Below are 24,243 nucleotides of genomic sequence, written 5' to 3'. Positions count from 1 at the left end.
TATACTGCATTACACTACACAGCACTGAATTCTACACTGCACTACACTGCATTACACTGCACAGCACTGCACAGCAATGCATTACACTACATAGCACTGCATTGCATTATGCTACACAGCACTTCATTACAGCACACAGGAAAGCATAACACATAGCACTGCATGTACTGCACAGCACAGCACTACAATCTCCTTCCAACAAGAGTGCAGTGCCTTTAAACGCTACTACATCATCTCTTCAATGTGTTTGAAATTTTTCATAATAAAAATATAGAAGAAATCCCCATAGGGCAGACCTCTAATTCTTCCCCTTCCACCTGAGAGTAAAAGCAAAAAAGGCTTTACATCTGCTGATGAGGACCTAAAATAAGCTCCCTCGACTCTCTGACTTCTGTCTTCATCCTGACCTCTTTTGGGCATACCCTAAGTTGCTACCTCCCTGAAGCCTTCAGGCTGTGATCTTGCATCTTCCCAACTGCATCTTTTGAATGATTACCCACCCACCCTCCTGAAGATTTCTACTTCATCTTCCGGGAGCATTTATCATTACCCGGTACACCACCTCCCAAGTCACCAATTCTGAGATGACTCAGTTAAAGCTAGCCCACATTCCACCTACTTCTTCTAAAGGTATGCAAGCTTTCTTTCAGAGGAAGTAGCTAGACAAAGGGCACCACTTTCTACAGTGGCTCAAACATGACCTCTTACATGCACGGAAATGGTGAAGAAGAAGAAGAAAAATCCCAAACCAAACAAACACCCCCACCTCCAACCAAAGCCAAACCCACACAGGTTCTGAGTTATAAAGCAACTATAAAAGTGTAGGTTTCTGGAGTCTGTTTTCAGTGTTAAACTTTTCCAAAAGCTAATTATCCTCTGCCCACTTACTTAAACGGATTTTAAAAAGCAATTTGAATCTGAAGGTAGACTACATATAGAACTAGGAAATGAGACCACACCAAGACTAAGAAGCAAAGTCTGCTTTGTCCTGGGCATCCACGCCCAACAAAGGATCTCCTGTACTTCAGTGAGATGGTGTGGGGAGGGTAGTTCAAAGATGAATGTTGATCCCACCTCTGCTAAGTGATGGGATCACTGACGATACACATCAATTAATCTAATCCGTATAGTCAGGGGCCACACAAAACTCTCAAGTCAACTTACAGACTGAGAAAATGAACACTCAGACAACTGGTACTAAGCAGAGCTCGGATTCAAGCACAGGGAAGGCTCCCTGAATCAAAGCTAGTTGCTGATTTTGCTTCTATGGAGCCTTGCCTCTCACAGGAACTAGGGCAAACTATAGCTTAGAAAGCAGTCAAATGGCCATTTACCCACTATTACCACACTTCTGACATTACTTAACATTCCTGACTCTTCCATGAACCCAGTCATAAGCTTTGTGCTGGCAACTCCCTTACCTGTGGACATAAAAAATGGGATGCGAAACTTTCCACTCAGCACCCGGGCCCGCAGATTCTGCAGTGTGCTCCCATCAAACGGCAGGGCACCACACACAAGCACATAGAGGACAACTCCAAGACTCTGCATCCCAAACAGAGAGTACAGACAGTTAATTGTATCAGAGGAAGCAAAAGAGGCCATTAGAGTGTATGTGAAGATAATGGGACCAACTTTTCGTTCTTTCTTTATAACATAATATGGGCCATTATCAAGGTCAATAGTCTTCAGAGCAGTTAACAGTCTTCTTTGCTTCCAGACCTGAATTTTGGGTGAGATCCCCAACGTTTCTCAGAACCCAGACTATCAGAAAGAATAATCCCTGTTCTTGGCACAGGCATCATTCGCTCAGGCCCTTACAGGGTTCTTCTGCAGAAGCAAAGCAAGCCGCTGACTTCCATGGCTCACGTGAGTCAAGTACTGGGGGAGAGGCTGTGTGTGCACAGACTGGGGGGGGGGTTGCAAGGACACGTGAAGGTGCTTTCTGCTCACACAGGGCACTGTGTGTCCTCTAGCAGGACAGCTGGTCATCTAGAAAGGAGAACAGGGTGGCAAGACAGAGCAGCACTTACCCAGATGTCCACTTTGGGCCCGTCATACTCCTTCCCTTCAAAGAGCTCTGGTGCAGCGTAGGGCGGGCTGCCGCACCATGTCTTCAGCAGCTGCCCGGGCGTAAAGAGGTTGCTGAAGCCGAAGTCTAGAAAGGCAAATGGACAACATTCGAGTCAGCAACCCAGCAAACACTAGCGTCTGGTCGGAGAAGTACAGGCCATGTCACCGAGCTGAAAAGCAAATCTAGGAAGTAAGCAGCACATTACCTGAGCTCAATGGAACTAGGGGATGAGTCAGGTGCAGCGCCTGCCTCTAACGTGTGGGCCAGGGAAAGGAACGGAGGTCAAATAGCAGAGATGAAGGGAGGGGAGACCCATGCTGGGAAACTTTTCTAATTGTACTGGACATAGAACACAGGACCTCACCGATGTCAAGGGTAGAGTAATGACTCTACCCTGAACTACACCCCCTGAAGGAACTCTGGCTAGCTCAAGCATGGTGATCATGGCTCTGCAGGTCTTGCCCTTCTCTCCCATTCCCTCTGCCTTGCTAAGAAAATGTTAGCTTGCATTCCTAAAGCTAGCCACCAAGGTCTGCTCCCTTATTTGGCCACTTCTTCCTCCTGAGGTTGACTATCAAGGTCCAGCTATCAAAGTTTTGAAGTCCAACAATCGAAAGCCCCCTTGGGCTCACTTAATTAGTATGCCCAATTAAAATGAAATATATCATCTTAACGCAGGGTTTCCCTCTTGTACCTTTATAAACTGCCATTTTCCTAAGGGCCACGTCTGTCTCCTCTCTATCCAGAGGTCGTCCTTTGTCACTCCGGGACAAATATCTGCGGCCCCATTTCCCTTGTTCCCTTTCCCCTTCTCTCTCTAATTTCTGTCTTTGTCTCTTATTCCATGCTCTCCATTCATCTGGGGTAAATATATCTCCTTTGTGCTGAGAATGTAGTCTTGAGGGATCCTGAGCTAATGTACCTTTCCTTCCCCAGCCTCACTGATACAAAAAGCTCTGACTCCCCCACACACCCTTTTTGAAGCAGGCTCTCAGCTTACAGCCTTTGCTTGCCTATAGCAGTCCATACAGACCAGGCTGGCCTTGAACTCGTGGACTCTTCCTGCCACCCTCTCTGGGGTACTGGGATTACAGGTGCGAGGCGCCACACCCAGATGAAAGCACTGGTTGTTCACTCAGGCCTGCAGGTGTCCAGAGGGCCACTAAGAGCAGCTGAAAGCCTCGTCTACCTCCATTTGGCATCTGTCCTACAGTCTGAGTTTCTCTTCTAGAGGAAGACAGGTTGTCTGGAGACATATCATATACAAGAGGCACATTTATGCTACAAAGCACCAATGACTGCTGAGATAATGGTCAACAGACCACAGTTTGAGCAAGACTGGTTAACTAGTCAGCTTCCTGTGAGGCACCCACTTCTGTCCCTTTTCTACATAGCCTGGTAGTCCACAGGAGGAGCACCGGGACAAGGCTAAGGACACTGGTCTTCCTGATATGGTTATATTAGTTAAACTTCTTTTCCTGTTTTCACCATTATTTTTCCATTCTGGTTTTGGGCAGGTGCCACATCTGATTTGCTGGAGCCCACCAACTTGTTCCTGTTCTGGATTCCCCAGTACCTGCTTGGAAAGAGACCGTTTTCTAATATCAAATCTGCTCTTCCAGTGATGCTCCCAGGGGCTCACTAATTGTGGACCCATCTATTACTAAAGACACTGGCATCATCTTTAGCTCCTCTCTCCTCTTCCCTCTTTGAGTTGAATAGCACTCTTAACCTTTACCTTGTGTATCTTGAACCCCTCTCTCCCGTTTTGTTTCCAACTCTAGGATTTTATTTTAATTTATGTGTGTGGGATATGGGTATATGCACACATGTCTGTGTGGGTGCTCATGAAGGCCAGCAAAAGGGAAACAGATCCCTTGAAGCTGGAATTTTAGGCTTTTTGTGAGTTAACTTACATGCAGGGATTTGAGCTCTGGTCCTCATGAGCAGCAAGTGTTCTGGATTCTTAGCCATCTTTCCAGACCCCATTCCCGCCTACCATCTTCCGCACGCCCTTCTCAGCTCTGATAAGACTCACCATGGTTCCCTAGCCATGTCAGTTAACTTCCTTCTGAGCTCAGTAACTGTCACACAAAATCAGCTATTTCCTACAGAAAAGAAAATAAAAAGGTGGCTCTCTTCTGCTTATAGAACAGTCTTTATTACAGCACTGTCACTAAGGTCCATCACAGCCAGCCTACTACCCTACATAGCTCTCCAACTTACCTCTGACTAGACTCTATTACCAAGGGCTCACATCCTGTGTTTACACGTATTTCTCTTTACTACTTCCTGTCTGTGCTAGACTGGCTCCTATCTTTCCCACCTTTAAAATGCATTCATTTCCAAGGCCCAGTCAAATATCGCTTCCTGTATGAAGCTGTAACTGATTTCCAGCAGAAAATACCATGACAATGGCTTCCTCTGGGTTGTCATAGCCTTTTGTTTATTCCCCTACATTCCACTCACTACTCCGCTTATTCTGTGCTTTGTAATATTATTGTGTTCAAGCCCTCTGCTGATTACTGACAGAAAGGGATGGTTTTATTTGTTCTTGTCTCCGCACAGTGTTTTTAATGCACAGCAGAAACCCGAGAAAGGCTCACAGAAGTAAATTCAGTAAATCACTGACAGCCCTCTCCTGACATGGTTGCTGGTGCCTTCTCACACTGATGATTCAATAGGCTTCGTACCACAACCTCTACCTCCTGTCCACCTCACCCAAGGCACTACAGATAACTAACTCATCACAAGGGGCTTGGGGCCCAGGGCCTGATTCAACTCATCACAGCTGGAAAAACAAAACATCATTAGAAATAAATATCTCTTTGCGAAATCTCTTACATCCCTAACTTTCCTGTACTCCCATGACTTTCTCTTTACTCTTGTTTTATATATATGAGAGAGATCCAGCTTTTAAAACATTCTACCTCTGTACTTCCATGACTTTGTCTTTACCTCTTGTTTTTTTGGGGGGGGTACGTGTAATTCAGGTTTTAAAACACTCTACGTCCCTTGGAGCAATCTATTCTGTTTCTCTCAAGTTCCTTAAGAACTATTTATTAGAGTGGCCTGAACAAGGATGGTACGATGACAACACCAGTTGACATTCTAGCTCGAACAGAGGGACTCTCACAGGCCCTGCCTCTAGATGAAGAGCTACAGAGCTAAAGGCAATAAAAAGCTGCCAAGAGAGAAAGAGTCAGGCTTCCCTTCCACAGGGATGAGGCCCCATAGACTACACCATAGATTACAATATCAAGTAGTCAGAACTACACACTCGATGCATGTACACTCACACCATTAACAATTAAAGAGGTGATAAATTGGAGGAGTGGGGGCTCCTGAAAGGGATTAAAGAGGTGAGAGGTGGGAGAGAAACAACAAGTATTCATTTTTTTAAAAAACCATTTTAAAAAGTTATTTTTTTCCCTGACTCCTTCCTAGTACTTACCATATCTTTAAGCATAGTGAGTGTGTAAGAATACTGCTTATGACCTGGCATGGTGGCTCATGCCTTTAATTCCTCTGGAGACAGAGGCAGATAGAAATGGGTGAATTTGAGGTCAGCCTGGTCTATATTGTGAGTTCCAGGCCATCTGGGACTCCATAGTCAGATTATGTCCCAAAACAAACAGCAAATACTTCTTATGAATGAAACGACATTTAAAGTCCTCCCAACTGATCCACTTTTTGGAGAAAAAGTCTCACTATTATGTAGCCCAGGCTGGCCTCCAATTCACTGTCCTCCTGTCTTGGCCTTCTGAGTGCTAGGACTAGAAGGAAATAGCACAAATCTTTCTAATATCCAACTTCTGAAACACAACTTTATACATCACAGTCTGCAAACAGTGAACATTGTCCAGACTCTTTCTTTATAAGCTAGTAAGGATAAGATGCTAAAAATCTTAACAAAACCAGACTGCTGGCACAAGCCTGTAACCCCAAATAATTGAAGGCTAAGGCAGGAGGACCTCAAGTTTGAGGCCAGCCTGGGTTGCTCAGTGAGGTGAGCAAAAAGAAAAAGAGGACTGTGCTCAGCAGCACAACACTCGCCATCATCACAAATGAGACTTGCGATGCGGCATCTTTGATCATACCGTAAAAGAGGACTTAACTGCAGTTTAAGTACCAAAGCTAGCAGGTCCAGGTCCACACTCCTTCCTGACATATGTGTTACTATAAACCAAGGTTTCTTTTAGAGTATGGTATACTGCCTTCTCTGGCAGTAGCGCTTCACCTCAGTCCTCTTTCGTCACTGCCATGCATGCTGGTAAGCCAGAAATCTGACTAGTTCAATGTGCATTTAACTTTAATACAAGTTGTTTTTAAAGATTTAAATTATCCGTGCAAGAGAAACCTCAAATTATTAACACACGGGAACACTGAAACTCCTTTTAAAAACTCAGCTCCCACTAATAAATACTTGAGGAGTTGAAAAAATGAGCTGGAGAAAGTATCTGCTCTAGTTTCTCTTAGCTGCTTACCTTTGTGGGCACTTTCATACACACTTCAAACAGAAGGCTATTTTTGAGTACTGCTGGCAGTTTAGCAAAGCAGCAAGGAGACACTGGGATGTGCGGTACAAAGCAGGGGTAGGGAAAAGTGTGTGAGCAGCTTTTACTGTTTATAGTACACACAAGTGAAATATCAACCAACACAGAAGAGAAAACTCTCATAACAAAAAAATAAAGCAAAGAGTAAAACAAGAATGGATTCTCACTGGCTTGGGTCGGAAATACCCAAACAGTAGATTTAACAACAGCAAAAAGCCTCAGAGATCATGTTTGCTCTGCCTCTCTGAACCTACAAAGTCATTATTTCTATTCATTAGGCGCTTCATGAATTCCAGCTGTGGAATGGCTCTTGTTTCTACTGCTCCTCATTATTTATTTACTAATGTTTCATACTCCTAACACTTCCACTACAAGACTCTAAGTAAATTCCTGCATCTCTTTACTCATTCATTCAACATGAATATATGGAAGACTTCCAGTGTCATACACAGCAATGTGATAATTCCTGGAGATAAACCAAAAGCACAAGGGGCATGATCACAGGGATGGCCCAGAAAGGAAGTAGGGGGCTCGCAAGATAACTCAGCATGTTAAGAGTGCTTCTTGTACAGTGAGTTTCAATCTGAAGCGCTCACTAAAAGGCTGAGTGCAGTCAACATGCACATGCTAAGGAGGAAGAGCTAGGGCTGGCTGCTAGCTGCATATTCAGCAAGAAACCCTGCTTTTAGAGAATTAAATGCAGAGGGATAGCATAGGACATCTGATGTCCTGTAACCTCCAAGTGCAGGTGCACACATATGCATGCAGAAACCAAATATATACCACATAGCATACACACAAAACTTAAAAAAAATTGAAGATAGTTGACCTGGGGGAAAGGGGGGAAAGTGGCTGGAAACCAAATGGGGCAGAGGGGACACAGTCAGGGGCAGAGCACTCAGCTAGCTTGCTGAGTGAGTGTAAGCAGTCAGGGACTGCCCCAGTCTTGCATGAGGCTTGAGGAAGAATCCTCCCCACCCCCGAGTGCAGCACCAGGTGAGAGGTTCTCAGCTGTAAATGCTGGGCTCTGTGGGCCTCTGCTTCCCTTCCCTTCCTGCTCTGCCTTGAGAAGTTCTGTAAGACAAGATAAAGGGACTTTGGTTATAAGGAACTATAACCTTTGGTTCTTGATACATTCTCACCACAGCCTAACTCTCAAACTGTTCTTATTCCCCCAACAGCCTTAACAAGGAATATAAAGAACATATTTCATAATTTCATCTAATTAAGGTGTATTGGGTAACCAAAGCCAATTTTAGAGTATTTTACCACAGAAAGAAGCCCTGCACCAACCAGTAGCCACTCCCCTTCGCCCCGGCAGCAGGCCTTTACTCACTACTTTCTATCACTGTGGACCTGGCAGTTCTGGGCATTTTACATAGGCGGAATCACAGAATTTATGACTGGCTTCTCTCACTACTGTAATTTTTTTTTTAATATAACAGACCTGTTTTTTTTAATTTATTTATTTATTATGTACACAATATTCTGTCTGTGTGTATATCTGCAGGCCAGAAGAGGGCACCAGACCCCATTACAGATGGTTGTGAGCCACCATGTGGTTGCTGGGAATTGAACTCAGGACCTTTGGAAGAGCAGGCAATGCTCTTAACCACTGAGCCATCTCTCCAGCCCCCTGTAATATTTTTAAGTCTACCTATATTTATCATATATCAGTATCTCATTAGTTTTTTTTTTTTTTTTTGTTGACATTGTTGAGCAAGGACAAAGATATACTACATTTCGTTTATTTGGTCTTAGTCCAGTCTTCCAGAACATAAGGTTAGGCTGCTCCCACTTTCCACCTAGGTGCTCCTAGGAGGTTTGCTATTAAAGTGCTTTCATTTGTCTTGAAGATACACACACCAAGAATTTCCATTGTTAGGTGATATGTGAAGTCTATTGTTAATTATCCTTTTGAAAAAAATGCCTAAACTGTTATTCATTTCACATTCCAATCATCAATGCACAGAATTCCAATTCCCCCATGTTGCTAATGTTTGTTACCATGACATTTACAATTATTCTGCCCCGGGCATGAAGAAGTGTCTTACTGTGGCTTCATTTGCATTTCCAGATAACTACTGACACGACAGTGTTTTGCGGTTTTTAAACAACGACTTGCTTGCTCTGTGGCTCAGGCTGGCCTTCCACTTGTAATCTTCCTGTCTCCCCTTCCCCCAGGAACACGCATTATCATCACACCTAGTAGGAGGAATTCCTAAGGAACAGAATCGCACTTCTTGCTCATGGGGGGGGGGATGGTAAAACGGATTACAGAAAAACTTTATAAAGGGGCTAGAGAAATGGGTCAGCAATTGAGAGCACTATTCTTCCAAGTGCCGGGTTAGGTTTTCAGTGACGTGGCCTCTCATAACTATCCAAACTCCAGCTCTAGAGGATACAATGCCCTCTTCTGGCTTTTATGGGCACTGAATGTACCTGTACACATATTTACACCCAAACACATATAAAATGAGGTAAATAAATACTCTTAAAAATGATATTAAAATCCATTCACTGAAAGTCATGTTAATGAGGAACCCCAGGGTGAGGACGATATCCATATTATACAACAAAGAAACTTGTATACATACAAGCACAAAAGAGATTTCAAATCTCCTGGGACTCAAGCGAGGTAGACATCTCACCAACGAGATGGGCAAAAGACTTGAAAAATCAACCAACATGGAAGAAAAAAGGGCAATGGGTACAAAAGTTCAAATTAATAGAAAAAAAATCAAACTCTCTCAAAAAAAAATGAAACTCTTTCCTTCATACAATTAACACAAACTCTTCATGGTGGTCTTTAATCCCAGTGCTCAGAGACAGGAAGATCTCTACAAGTTTAAGGCCAGCCTGGTCTACATAGTGAGATCCTGTCTCAAAGAACTAAAGAAACTCCATACAGACAAAAACCAAAAAAGCCATATGATTAATACATGCTAATTAAAAACCACAGGAGCTGGGCACAGTGGGACACACTTTTAACCCAGCACTCGGGCTACACAGTGAGAGACCCTGTTACAAAAACACCCAACAACAACACCTGCAAGGATAGCCATTACCCACTTGCCAGGCCAACAAAGAATAACAATTACAGTAACACTCAGCACTAGAGACAAGAGACCATCTGCATTTGGCATGCTCCAGTAGAAAGTGAAACAGGCACACCACGAGCCCACGCTTCCACACCTGAGTCTGTGTTCTTGTATGTTCAGCAAAGCACACTGAGGTCTGAGAGCATACCAGAATACTTAGGGATGGCCACTACGGCTGCTAGAGCTCTGAACCAAAGCCATCTGAGTCACAATCAACAGAAAACAACCTGTGACACAGTCGTATCATAGAACGCTATACAAAAATTGAACAAATGAAGCAATATAAACATGAAATAACACACACAGGACAACCAATATGACTCCACTATTCTACTCATATATAACTAAAAACAAACAAACTAGCAGGACATGTTGGTACACATATACAATCCCTGCAACCAAAAACCTGAGGTCAACTGGGCTACACAGCAAACCCTGTCTCAAAATAAATGCTAACAAAGAACACTATTTTTATTTACTTGTTTATTTATTTTTGCATATTCCCTCTTTCTTTCAGTTTGTCTAACTTAAGGTATCAAGTCAAACAGATACCCAGAAGAAAAAAAGAAAAGTCTGGATAGAATAATAATTAGACAACTAAAAGTGGATGAAATTTTGGCAAAACTTTCAGCTAATCTTTGCTAACTTTTTCTTGGTTGTGTTTTTTTTTTTTTTTTTTTGTTTGGTTTTTCAAGACAAGGTTTTTTTGTGTAGCTCTGGTTATCCTAACTTGCTCTGTAGCCCAGGCTGTCCTCAAACTAAGAGATTTGCCTGCCTCTGCCTCCCAAGTGCTCGGATTAAAGGCAGGTACCACCACTTCCTGGCGAGACATTTTTTTTTCCGACTATATTCTTTAAGTTGTACAAATCCCAGAGGTAGAGTCAGTACAAAGCACAGCCTGTCCCACCTCTGCAAAAGCACAGGCTCTATGTACTGGGACAGGTCCCTTTGTCCCTACCTGAAAACCTGGAGTGCCAGGATGTGTCACTCTTGTGGCTGGGTTCCCTGGACAGTGACCTTAGACTGGCTGTGTTGTCATGGCCAGGATGGAGAACACCACAGGCCAAACACTGGTGAAGTGTAAGAACACAGAAGATGACAACTACGGTGAAATCACATAACACGCCACACACAGATTAAAGCAGAGAAAAGACTCAGGTCAAGTAAACACACTTGCAGCTTTAGAGTGTCCTTATGAAGAAGTCGAAAGCCATGAAGGAGACCATATTCACACAATAATTCAGGGTAGACCAAGTAAATCATGCTACATTTGCTTGACTGTACATTGATTTCCATACACTATTAAACAGTAATTTGATGGAGCATCCTGGAGAAGATACTTGATATAACATAAAGGGAGAAGCAGTATTTGTATATATTTGGATTATATATCAAAACCATGCCATAGGAAGAAATAATTTCTGAATGAAGAACATCTACAATGTTCAGAAATCTTTGACTTAAATTTCCAAAGGTATGTGTACATCAATTTATAGTTAATTATGTTCACACACACAGATATACATGCATGTATGCATACATACATACACACAAAACCTTTTGGTGTGATGTTAAATAATACCTTTTGGGTGGAATGTTGAGACCAGGTTGGCCAATTTTCAATCCGCCTGCCTTAGTCTCCCAAAGGCTGAGATGTGTGTGCCCTATGCCCAACTTAAAACATCATTTTGAACAATAAACGGAAACACCCAGCAGTCCTTTGCAGAGAACTGATACTAGCTAGTGTCAACTTAAAAAGATGACATTCTTGGGGGCAGGGGAGAGTAGGAGGAGAGAGGGGAGGAAGGAAGGGGAGTGGGGGAAATGTATAGCTCAATAAAAATAAAAAAAGAGAGATGACAATCTTTATTGTTTACCTACCAGCAATGGGAAAAGATGTGTGGCCTGCAGAGTCAACCCAAGGTGATAAATGACATAAAAATTTACTAAAGAAACCAAAGGGGGAAAAAAAAACATTAAGGGCTGGTGAGGTCCCTCAGTCAGTCAACTGACTGCCATGCAAGCATGAGGACCTGAGTTAGAGTCCTCATAGCTGAGCGTGGTGACAAAGATTTCTAACTCCAGTACTGGGGACAGGGAGACAGGTGGATTCAGAAGCTGCTGGTCAGGCAGCCCTGCTTAATCAGGGAGGCCTACTTACCAGTAAGAGACCCTGTGTCCAAAGGTGGCCAGTGGGACAGCACTTAAACAATGATCAATGATATCTTCTGACTTACACGTGCCCACACATGAACATGCACACATGAATTGCTTAAGTTAGATACTCACCCCACATAGCAGAAGCCATATGGGTGGAGCAGTCTTCTTATGTGGCCTATGGCCATTTATTTCTCCACCCGTGAGTAACTCAACATGATTTGCTAAGTCTCTTTTCCAACCCCCAACACCCAGTTGGTTAGCAGTTGTCTGCAGGCTGAAATGGTAATGTAGTCCTTTTCTCATAATGCAAAGCAGAAGACTAATTTGAACCCTATGCTCATCATCTACGATGGTTTAAATACCAGGGGTTGCTATTGATTTAGAGCCTTGAGAACTCTTTGTTCTAGGCAAGACGAGGAGCCTGCAGCTACATAAAGTAGCGATGCTGTATCCTAAAAATACACGCATCATCAGCTGGGTATGTGAAATGTGGTAAAGAAAAGAGCAGAGAGCTGGCGGCACTAATTTAAAAATCAGGACAATTCCAAGAGCAAATTTTCTTGTTTGGTCCACCACTTCAGAGCAATAACCTTGACTTCTTTTCTGGTTGACCAAGGAACAATCCAAAGCAAATGTAAACAGATGAGGCATAACCTTCTGCCAGCTCCAATGTTCTCAGCGTGCGCAAAGCAGTACAGTGTGGTGTAATTGTCAGCCAAGCCTTCTGGAGGCCTAGGCCTCCCTTCCCGCTACAATATATAAGTGAACAGCTAGGAGACGGAGCAGAAGACAGAGCAAACTGGGAATATACGCACATCTCTAAGTGACCAGCCTCACTAGGAAGCACTGTGACAAGATCCTTCATTCTGTCAAATCTGAAAGCTTCTGAGGACCACAATTGCAACTAGGGACAAATACCCCAAAGCAGAATTAATTCTGGCCCTTGTTTGATTTCTCAATGAACTTACAGGGAAAGGGGCTGTGCTTGCTGGAAATGACTCAAAACTAAAACAAAACAAAACAACAACAACGAAGAAGAACAAAACAAAGACCAAAACGAGTACAAGAAATATATAAATAAGAATTAGGGTGTATCACAGGATGTTAAAATGGAACACATCACAGAAAGGGAACTAATTCTATAAGCCATGTAACTCAAGGCTTTGTGATTATTTTTATTGTTGTTATTATTGTTTGCTTTTTTTTTTTTTTTTGAGGAATAAAGCAGCAGTAGGCTGTGTGGCTCTCAGGATCACAGTTGATGAAGGGAGAGTCTGATATCTCCCAGGAATCATAGTATGAGTTCACCATGAAGACAACTTTTGGGAAGTCCTTGGTATTTAGCAATTGCTCCAACCCCTGGCTGAACTTCCTGAATAGAAGCTAATAAAGAAGTAATGGCAACTAGAGACTAGCAACCCGAAAAACACATTCAGGGAAAATCCCTTCAGGGGAAAATTTAAAACTCAGACATTATCCTATTCTGGGGGATTTGGGCCGATATTACATTGACATTTACAGTGAAGAATTTACTGGGGTTTCCCAAGACACGCTAGCAGGTGGAACCACCAAATTCATTATTTTGGGAGGAATAAGCCAATTTCCTCTACTCTAACACAGATAACACTACCAGCTCTCCTCATAACAAAGCAAAACTGAAAAGCCTTGCCAATGTCAAGTCTCCATGTTAAACTCAGTGTTGAGTAGATTAAAGGGGCTGTAATTAGATACTGGAGATAAGAGAAGACAGCACCCACTGGAACTGTTAGAAACCGTGGTCACAATGCTAAATCATAACAAATTAGAGCCATAAAGGTCCATGGCTCAGCGAGCTCCTCAGACTTGCAGGTTAGCGTACAACTCAAAATTTTCCTGCACCTTTCACAGGGCACAATGTATAAAGACCTCTTTAAAGTTTAAAGAGAAATTAACGATACCAGGTGAAACATAGTATTTAAATATAGTATTTTTCAAATGAAAAATCATTTCAAAATGATAGCATATGCCTTTAGTTTCAGCACCCAGGAAGCAGAGGGAAGTGGCTCTGTGAGCTGGAGGCCAGCCTTGGCTATTTAGTGAGATCCTGTCTCAAAACATACACACACATCATGAACACACATGCCAATAAATTAAATTAAAAATTAGGACATAGCTTGATAAGAAAGAGCCTACATTTGGAGAAAGGAAGGTGGGAGGGCATTTCTCTAGCTCTAAGGTATGGCCTGTGAGTTTAAAAAAAAATGCTTTTCTTAGGCCAAAGCTAAAAGATAAACATAATTCACATTCCTAGAGTCATCAAAGTTGTAACCCTGAGAGACATATGTGGTAATAGGAAAGTACTTCCAATGTCTAGGAAAATACTTCCAATGTCTGATGCTCCACTAATGTGTTCTCAGAACAATATGGATAGGACAGACATGGTCCTTAATGTCTCTAAATCAGACTGTGGGTGAGACAAACAACTAGAGAATTATGCCCATCATCTGAGCAGCCTTCAGAGGGCAATCGGTATGAGAGAGACAAGTGTGACATCCTTAGAGGTTTTGTCAACAGTTCAGAGAATCCTACTGGCGCATGATTACAATTCTACCACATGGGAGGCAGAGCTAGGATTGCTACAGACCAGTCTACACTACTGAGTGAGACCTGTTTCAAAACAAAGGGGGATGGGGAGGAGAGCCAGGCAGGCAGTGGTAGCAGGCACCTTTGATCCCAGCACTAATGAGGCAGAGACAGGCAGATCTCTGAGCTCAAGGCCAGCCTGCTCTACAGAGTAAGTTCCAGGACATCCAGGACTATACAGAAAAACCCTGTCTCAAAAAACCCAACAAACAACAAGACCCATCCCTTCTCCCAAAAAAGAAAGAAAGAAAAAAAACAAGAGAATTTCTAATGTGACCAAGAAAAATAAGATTCTCATTGGATTAGAATATAAGGGAAATTCCTTTACATTGAATTGTATAAGAAACCAGTATTCTTTAACTCTTTTGACTCATATTCCTTTTTGTTCTTTTCTTTTTCCAACACTTAAAAACATCTATCTAGTTCGTTGGATGGGAGTGTGGACAATGCATGTCTTGTTATGCGTGTGCGAGCCAGAGGACAACGTGTGGGAGTCAGTCCTCCCCTCCATCCTATGAGCTCCAGTCTCACACCACAACACCAGAACTTACACCAGGCTGGCCTTGACCTTCAGTCAATCTTGCTGCCTCTGCAGGCCAAGTGCTTCAATTTCACCAGTGGGCTACCACACCCAGGTACAAACTCCTTTTAAAACAACGTATTCTACATGGGAAATAGAAAAAGACAAGATCTCTTGAGTAAACTGGGAGCATGGGGACCATGGGAGGGCTTTGAAGGGGAAGAGAGAGGTAGGGAGGGGAGCATAGAAAAATGTAGAACTCAATAAAATCAATAAGAAAAAGTGTAAAAAAAAAAACCCCAAAACCTCACAAAGTATTGTCTTAAAATCTCCCAAGAAAGAAATTTTTTAAAAAATTCTATTGTTTATGATAAAATAGTTTAGGCCTGCCTTTAGTACATAGAAATGTGTCTCAATTCTTCTACCTCTTCCTCAAGAAACAAAATAGTTGGGCTGGAGAGATGGCTCAGTGGTTAAGAGCATTGCCTGCTCTTCCAAAGATCCTGAGTTCAATTCCTGGCAACCACATGGTGGCTCATAACCATCTGTAATGAGGTCTGGTGCCCTCTTCTGGCCTGCAGACATATACACAGACAGAATATTGTATACATAATAAACAAACAAACAAACAAACAAATAAATAAATAAATAAATAAAACAAAATAGATGATTTAAAGGATCTTGGTATGGTGGGAGACATGTTTAGTTCCACAGACTGAGGTAACAGGATCTTGAGTTTGAGGCTAGCCTCTGTCTCAAAAAAGCAAAATAAGTGGTTGAAAAGTCCTTCTTCATCAAGTTCAAGACAGAGTAAAGTCACCATTAGCAGCGCCCACACTAACACACTTAGGGAAAATATTCATTTCTATTTGATATATACTGCTTATTTTAGAAGTTACATATGCACCGAAGTTTTAGTTAAAATACGTAAATCTTTTAATGACCTGGGATGTAGAGTGGATGTATTTGAACCTAAACCACCAAATCAGTTTATTTGAATTATTTTCATGTTTTGTTTTTTCAAATGATAAAATGGATTATCCAGCGTAGGGCCATTATTGTAATCATTTACTATACACCATGGATGCAGCACCACAGTATGTACATTTATAGATACATGGATATGAATATATAAAATTTGAATGTAGCACATCTGTGTCATGTATGTATGTTCGTCTGTCTATACTAAGTTTTTAAAAATTCGGCTTCTGAGAGCTGGAGAGATGGCTCAGTGGTTAAGAGCACTGGCTGCTCTTTCAGAAGTCCAAAGTTCAAGTCCCAGCAACCACATCGTGGCTCACAACCATCTGTAATGTGATCTGGTGCCCTCTTCTGGCCTGCAGCATACATGTAGACAGATTGCTGCATACAAAATAAATAAATCTTTAAAAAAAATTGGCTTCTGAACCTTAGAAGCATGTCTTGATGTGTTATATAATAACTGTGATAAACAAGGTGATTCATAAATTTTACAAAATATAACTTGAAGCATTGTATAATTAATCTTTCAGTCTCAATAATTTGAATTTCAACATTAGTGTTACTCATTCCTTATATAGTCCAAGGGTCCAGAACATATAAATTTAACAAAATACAAGGAATATCTAACTCCTGATGAAAATTGTTATGGCAATCAACTGCCTAAACTGAGCAATGGGTTGGCTGAGTGATAAGCCTGATCATAGCCCCCTGCCCAATAGCAGACACAGTTAAATTACACTCAGAGGTACTCCAATAACTGAATTCAAGGAGGGTGGGACCTAAAGAACTACTCCATTTATTAACTCCTAAAAAATAGAAAAGGCGAAAGAAATCACTATCATTTTGGGGGGAGGTCTGGGATGGATGTGGGGTTGAGACAGATTCTCATTTATCCCAGGCTGGTCTTGGTTATGTAGCAAATGATGTCCTCGCCAGTTTCCATTTCCCAAGCTGGGATTATAAGCGTGTGCCTGACCCCCCTCTTCCTTTCTCTCCTTTTCCTCTCCTATAGGGTCTTTGTGTACCAAATGTCAAACCCAGCACCCTGCACATGCTAGACAGTCGCTCTACCACTGAGCTATAGCCCCCACCTTTTACTATCACTTTCTGAGATATGAATCTCTAGGAGCACTGAGACCTGAAGACTGTGAAAACCCTGGCTCAGAAAGGCTCCTGTACGCTGTTGGAGGTGTCAAATTAATGGTGGGCTGTGTGCAGCCTGAGCAAAGAGCCAAGGACCACATAGCTCAGGGTACTTTTAAAGCAAAAACAAAATACCCAGGTCTACCATTAACAAACTGGTCTTTTCTGTTCCACATTGAGTAAACAGACAGAAATATTATATTTGCTCTCTTATGATCTTTAAGAGAACTGAAAAAAAGCATATTTCTAAACTCATAATAATGAGAAGCAGATTCTGGTCTAATAGGGACTTTCTGAGAAAGCAATCTTATACACCTTTTTACTTTTACATTCTCTTATTTTTTGTTATTGTTGTTTCTGCTGTTACTCTGAGTCAGTTCTCTCTACATAGCTCTAGCTGCCCCCTGCCTCTGCATCCCAAGCTGCGATTAAAGGTGTATGCCACCATGCCCGCTAACATCTTCTTATTCTTAAATTATTTTATTATTTGTATATGTGTGCGCATGCAAGCATGAATGTCAGTGCAAGTACACACATCCCAAAACATCCACCATCCCTTTATTTTTAAGTGTCTTGCAATTTTCATGCAATACACTACAGATATCTTTGATGTAGAGTGAAGGGCATGTTAACCCTTTCCCAATATCAATTGTAGCTGTGGAGTGCGATTCTGTGAAAGAATTAGCAAAATATGGTCTTGGATAGACCTAGGAAAGATCCTGTAGTATTTATATCCTCTAATAAAATCAGCAACACACTGAACAAATTATCAACGCTTTTGCAAAGCAGCCTGAATTAGAAGTTACAGCTAAGTGTCTCCGATTTTCTTTCATTTATCCTTTTATTGCTTGAAAATTTCAAAACTTTCAGCTTCTGCAACATTAGTAAGCCTGAAATTTTCTTCGTTTTAGGTATTTGTATTATCTAGACTATGAAGCAACAGTTTTTATTTGACCTATTCACATGGGTTTGCATCTGATGGGGAGCAAATTATGTTGGCTGGGAAGTGCTCACATCCTTACTGACTTACAGTGTCCATTGTGGTCCCAGAGACAAAGCAATCTGAAAGCTGGAGCTGTTCTTCAGGGATAGGGACACACACACACACAAGCTCATGAGTATCCTATCCTACCCTCAGCTCAGGCCCCTCAGCCAGTGCAGAGGAGGCAAAGATCATGCCCAGACTTCCATCCACAGCTTCTTGTTTTTGTCCAAGGTCTCAAAGCAAAAGTTTCCATGTTTTTGCGGCCTTCTGCATCCTTCTCTTTTTCTACTCTGGACCCCTCTTTCCCTCATTTTCCAACTATCTCCCAAATAAGAGTCATTCGTTAATAGATACCAGCACAGAAACCCCAAAGGCTCAAGAAAGGATCAGGTGAACCAGAGGTTTGTATAAGATGAATCTGCAGCTGGGGAAGGAATTATCCCCTCCTTCTCCAATGTGTATGTCTACACATCCTCAGGAGCACAAAACCTACAAGCTAACCAGAATGCATCTTGTTGGAACGTGAACTTTCTCCTACATTAAGCTGTTGATAATTTTAATATTAAAGCCAATACAGATACAACATGGAGTAGAACACAGCCTGAAGCATGGGAATAAGATTGTGTAAAAGAGGTCTTTTCAAGCTATTCTATCACTCCTTACACACCCCAGCAGGCTGAGCTCTTTCCTTCTGCTGTGTGGAGACCACAAGGAAAGATCTGGCAAGGCAGCTTCTGCACTGTGAACCCTTATAAGTAGCTTCTGTGAACCCTTATAAGTCATTCTTGACTGCTCACTTACAACACAAAACTACAACTGACCAAAATGTTTCCATTTTAACTTTAGAATCTTTTCATACAAAATACACACACACACACACACACATTAACTTTTGAATAAAAGAATATTGATATTTAATTTATAGGATTTTAGTCTTAGGAGCAAGATTCGGGAGAGATGATTTTAATTTAAAATTTATTTATGTACATGTATGTACTTCTGTGGGGACATGTGCATGGTGAGTGTAGTGCCCTCAGAGGCCAGAAGAGGGTTGCTGATTCCCTGGGGCTAGAGCTGTAGACAGCAGTAAACCACCCAGATTGAGTGCTGGCAACCAAACTTGGGCCATCTGCAAGAGCAGTTCACACCCTTAACCTCTAGACCATCTCTCTGGTTACCAGAAAAGATACTTTTTCAGATTATTCTACTATTATTTGTATTATTCTGTAAAATTAGTTTACCTCTGTTGTGTGCATATATGTAGGAATATTCATGCATCTGCATACTTGTGGGGAGCCAAGAGTGACTCCTCAGAGTTGGAGTTACCGGGGTTAGCCGGGTCTGTCCCATGGTGCTGGGATTCCTACTCTAGTCTTCATGGATGCATGGCAAGAGTTCTTAGTCCGTGAGTCATCTCTCTGGTCCCCAACTTTCCAACCACTTAACAGGAATCAGGGTTATCAGCACCCACTACACGAGTGTCACATGCCATCCCAGGGACACAGCAAAAGTTAGGTTCAATTATTACCTGAATTTAAGAGTCCACAATTGTCTTCTCTGGTTCCCCACTTACAGCCCATCAGCCTTGAAGGTGTGAGGGCTAGTCCAATAAATAGTTCTGGGTCAGGGAGTCAAGAATGGATTGACTGATGAAGACTGCAGGAAATTCCCCTGGGATCCCAGCACAGTCCAACAGTCTCTCCCACCTCGTCTTTCTCGAAGGTGTCTCAGATTTTCTGATGGACTGCAGAAGGTCAAGGGACTCAAAAACTGTTTTGATTTCCTACTTTTTAAAAAGATGCCACTCTCACTGCCCCGAGGCCCCAACTTTCCACTGTCCCTTAAACCTATGCACTCTGGAATCCTTGCAAAGGGTTGGCTTTTCTGTAGCTACCCTGGAGGTCCTTGCCGTCTCCTGACTGCCAACTAAAACAATAACACGGGAGTGGAAACTGTCTTGTGGAGCCCACTCTTGGAGTCGACATTTAAAGGGAAAAGTTTCCAACTTCCTTAGGATAAAGAAAATAAGTTTCCACAATTTTCAAAACATTCTGATTACGTCTGAAATTTGAAAGCGCTTTTCTTTAGGGAGTAAGCCAGCTCTGTTTAATGTTTTTCTTAGATATATATATTTTTAAAAACATGAAATCTCACTACTTAATCTTTAGAAACAAGACTTAAATTACTTTAAAGTAGCAATGTATCAACCATTAAACAAGAATGTTGCAAAGAAATTTATGTTTACTGTTGATGGCTAAACATAATTTCTATCCGAAACAAACATTTGATGGGAAGTTCTTTCTTGATGGCTCAGCCAGTCAACTGCTGCCGCCCTAGAAATTCTCCTTGCTTCCCCGTGTTCGTCATCCTTCTACTTTCCTATGTCTGCTGCCACCATCCTCATGCAGGACCCTACCACTCTGCAGCATTTTTAAATGGCCCTATTACCTTCCTGTCTTTGCTCCCCAACCCTCTCTCTCTATCCATTCTGAAGTTATCTTATTAAGTCTTAATAGTCAAGCACTTTCAAACGCCAGTGGAAGAAAATCTATTTCTTATACATGGTTCCCATGTCTTTTAACAAATGTACTGCACATGCCCAGTGCATCCACCTGTGCCATGACACATGTGTGGAGGTCAGAACCGTTGGGAGTTGGTTCTTTCTTTCTGCCTTGGTTTTGAGGCAGATTCTCTCTTGATTCTGCTGTGAACTCCTAGCAGGCTAGCTGACCCGCTAGCTTCCCAGTGGTCATCCTGTTTCTACCTTCCATCTCACTGTAGGAGTGCCAGGATCAAGGATCACGTGACCCATCCCATGGCTTGTTTGCAAATGCACCATGCACATTCTACCACACCTATACCTCGCTTCCCAGGGGAACCAAAATAAAACCCCACCTCTGGCCATGTGCCCCTGGCCCTTGCCACTTCGGTCACTGTAACTCCCTCCATGTTGGCTCTTTTCACCTCTAGCCATGCTGGCCTTTTCCATTACACTTCTCTTTTACCTTTTGCACTGTCTTCCTTCAGCTTGGAAGGCCTTGCCTGTCCTGACAAAAGCAGTCTCTCTCCCGCAAATAATTCAGTCACATTACTGGGACTGCATCTTTTACAGCCCTTACTAAAAGCTGTGTGTCCCTCCTCATCAGGATGACAGTGAAAGGGACAGTTTCATCTGAAGCTGCATCCCCAGGATCTCAGTGCCTACACAACGGGTACTTCATCCATATTTGCTAACTGAGCGTCTGGAAGGTTTTCCTCTACCCTGTTGATTCTACCATCCTTCAAGTCTTACCTCAAATGTTACATCTTGAGTAGGGTATTGAAATTTGAATCAATAATGGTACTGGGGATCTTATTTTTCTTTTCTTTACTGTGTCCTAAGCTTCTTTATGTTAAAAACAAGATGATGAATGATGGACTCATGATGAACGGCATCACTGAACCTCACCTTCCATCACACCTCCATATACTTCCTGTGTCCCCTTCACCCCCTTGCTCTCAATCTCTCCTCAGTAAATGAAGAACTCATCTCAAGGCCATGGTAGCACAGCCTTCACGTTCTCTCAGTCGACCTCCTTCCCCTTCCCTCTGTTCACCCCATCTCTGTGCAGGGTTGGTGCCTCAGTCTGATGCCATGGGAGAAACCAAAGCAATGACAGAAACTGAGGGAAAGGCTTCATCCTCAGTAAAAGGAACTAAGAAGCAAGGGCTCCTGTAGCCTAGGACACCAAAATGGGCCTCTGGTGGCAGAGGAAAGGATGCAGAGCTCCTGGGAAAGGAGACCCTGCAGCCTCCTACTCCTCTCGTTGGAGCAGTCATTGTTTGATCACCTGCCCTTATGGTGCTGGTTAGAGAACCACAGTGGGATCACACCCTTCTGCAGCTCGAGATGCTTGGCGATAATGCTCATCTGCCTCAGGATGGGATTCGGGCACTGCAGAAACATGTTCCCCAGGTTCCCTCATGCAATTCTCCATGCTTCTCTGCTTTTACTTGTGGGGCTGTATCAGGGTCTCTTTTTTGCACATCGCCTGAAGGTTCTCAGCTTTCTCCAACCACTTCTCCAGCAGGGGCCGCAGCTTATACAGGTTCTTGAAGCTGAGCTATAGGACCTCAAAGCAGGAGATGGTCACCTTTCCAAAGAAGAACACCTTTCCAAAGAGAACGTCCAGGGTGAGCCCCATGTCAGCCTGGTTGTATACCAAGGTGATCCTCTTCTGCTTCGGGGGCTCGGCAAACTGTTCTAGTTCCTTCTGCAGAGCTTTCATGCCCTGGGGCTTTTGGGACTTGATTCCACCTCCTCCAACTTCACAGTACTGAGCTGGACAGGACAGGACAGGACCCAGAAGAGGCCTCCTTTGAGTTGCTCCCCATTCTGGCTCCTGCATGGCCCTTGGACTGCAGTCTTTAAGCCAACTTGTGGTATTAGGCCCAGTCGAACTTGGGGTCTACAGTATTGTTATTCCTCCACAGAACTCATATGGCGGGGAACATGAGGAGAACCCTAATACCTCCAAGGTTGGCCCAACCTGTGGCCCAATTCCAGGCCCTCTTGAAGGGCCTTAGAAGCTTAGCCATGTTTGAGGATCCACCCATCTTGGCCTGAGCCCTCCTGACCTATCACCCCTGGCAGGGATGAGAAGGCAAAGTCTGAAGGCAGGTATCTGGCCATGGGGAAGGTGGGCACCCTGAGCCAGGCGTCTGATTATTGAGGTTCTTCTCCACAGTAGGTGTGTGCTAATGAGGCGGCATGGGTCAGCAAACAGAATGCGTGTAGAGATCCTGTAATTCCCAGTGTGCTGGAGTCAAAGTATATGGTGATTACAGCATGTCATTAATGGGGCAACATGTCACAATGTGCCTAATGGTCCGTCTCTTTCACAGGGAACTTTACCTGAAGCTGAAGCAATTAAACACTATCAGCCAAGGATGTGGGCTGAGTGCTGAAAGGCAAGGTATGCTCCCTTCTGTCTGTCTGTCTGTCTGTCTGTCTGTCTGTCATCTAAAACATGAAAAACATAAGGTTCAAGGCTAAGAATCCATTCAGAAGTCTGCATGAATGCGGGGCCTAAGAAATTAATTTTGGAAGTTAAGACCTCTGGAAGATGGCGGGGTACTAAAGTTTGTCAAATACACTGTATTTACATGTACGAAAGCATTCAGTGATACACGTGGAAGGCTCTGTGCAGCACAATTCTGATATCTGTAAGCGGCCTGAATGTTGGGGCCCTAGTGGACCTCAGATCCTTGTGGGCAGGAGTCACTTTTCACATTCTGTATGGTTCTGAGCAACCCGAACAAGGAGCCTTTGGAAACAATGGGCAAGGCCCCAGCTAACCCGACATATCCTTAGCTCCAGATTTTGCAACTCTGCCTGAAGGTGTGGCAGCCTACCTAGGAGCCACTCATAACAAATACCACTGAAGAGAGTCTATGGGAGACTGGTTTGTTACTGCCAATAAGAAGAATTTTTAAATTCTAAAACAAGGAAGAAAACAACATATAGTGAATTTTTCTTCTCTCTGAAAATAGATGTAGAAAAATTAATAAAAAAAAACCCTGGGAAGTATAAAGCCATGCTTGACCCTTCTGCTAGCTATCCATGAGTCTACCTTCACACCAAGGGACCGTAATCTTCACTAGGGCCAGCACTAGACTAGCATGGACACTCAGGATACCTTTAGTAGTTATAGTGGCAACTATGAAACATGGATTACCATAATAATTGATTCAAAAATGGAAAATACAAAGAAAATCAGAAAAACTTACTCATCTTCTACAATGAACACAATCTTACTTATTTTTTGAGATAGGATCCCATTTTGTAATCTTGGCTGGCCTGGAATTCACTACATGGTTAAGGCTAGCCTTGAATTCACCGCAAGCTTTCTGTCTATGAATCCAAATGTAACAGTTACAGATATGAACAACTATATCCAGCTGATATATGCTTAACAAAGTTTTAGACTGGGTGGTGGTGGTGCACACCTTTAATCCCAGCACTAGGGAGGAAGAAGCAGGAGATCTCTGAGTTCAAGGCCATCCTGGTCTATAGAGTGAGTTCCAGGACAGGGCTACACAGAGAAATCCTGTCTCAAAAA

General features: G+C 42.8%; 1 protein-coding gene and 1 pseudogene across 5 annotated transcripts in view; both read right to left on the bottom strand.

Annotated features, from left to right (window-relative positions):
- Positions 1-24,243, bottom strand: part of Sik3 (SIK family kinase 3) — a 215,166-nt gene that overhangs the window by 46,795 nt on the left and 144,128 nt on the right. For all 5 annotated transcript variants that reach the window (XM_050156356.1, XM_050156354.1, XM_050156353.1 and 2 more), the window contains 2 exons: positions 2,034-2,158; positions 1,422-1,545 (listed from right to left, as the gene is read on the bottom strand). In XM_050156356.1, the coding sequence (XP_050012313.1) occupies positions 1,422-1,545; positions 2,034-2,158 (249 nt within the window). The remainder of the gene's footprint in view (positions 1-1,421; positions 1,546-2,033; positions 2,159-24,243) is intronic.
- Positions 21,629-23,031, bottom strand: LOC126510051 (POU domain, class 5, transcription factor 1-like; annotated as a pseudogene).

This window comes from Alexandromys fortis, unplaced genomic scaffold, assembly GCF_014885135.2.
Source record: "Alexandromys fortis isolate MF-2015 unplaced genomic scaffold, M_Fortis_MF-2015_v1.1 scaffold_89, whole genome shotgun sequence".
NCBI classification, from domain to species: Eukaryota; Metazoa; Chordata; class Mammalia; order Rodentia; family Cricetidae; genus Alexandromys; species Alexandromys fortis.
This window is presented reverse-complemented; position numbering and strand designations above follow the sequence as displayed.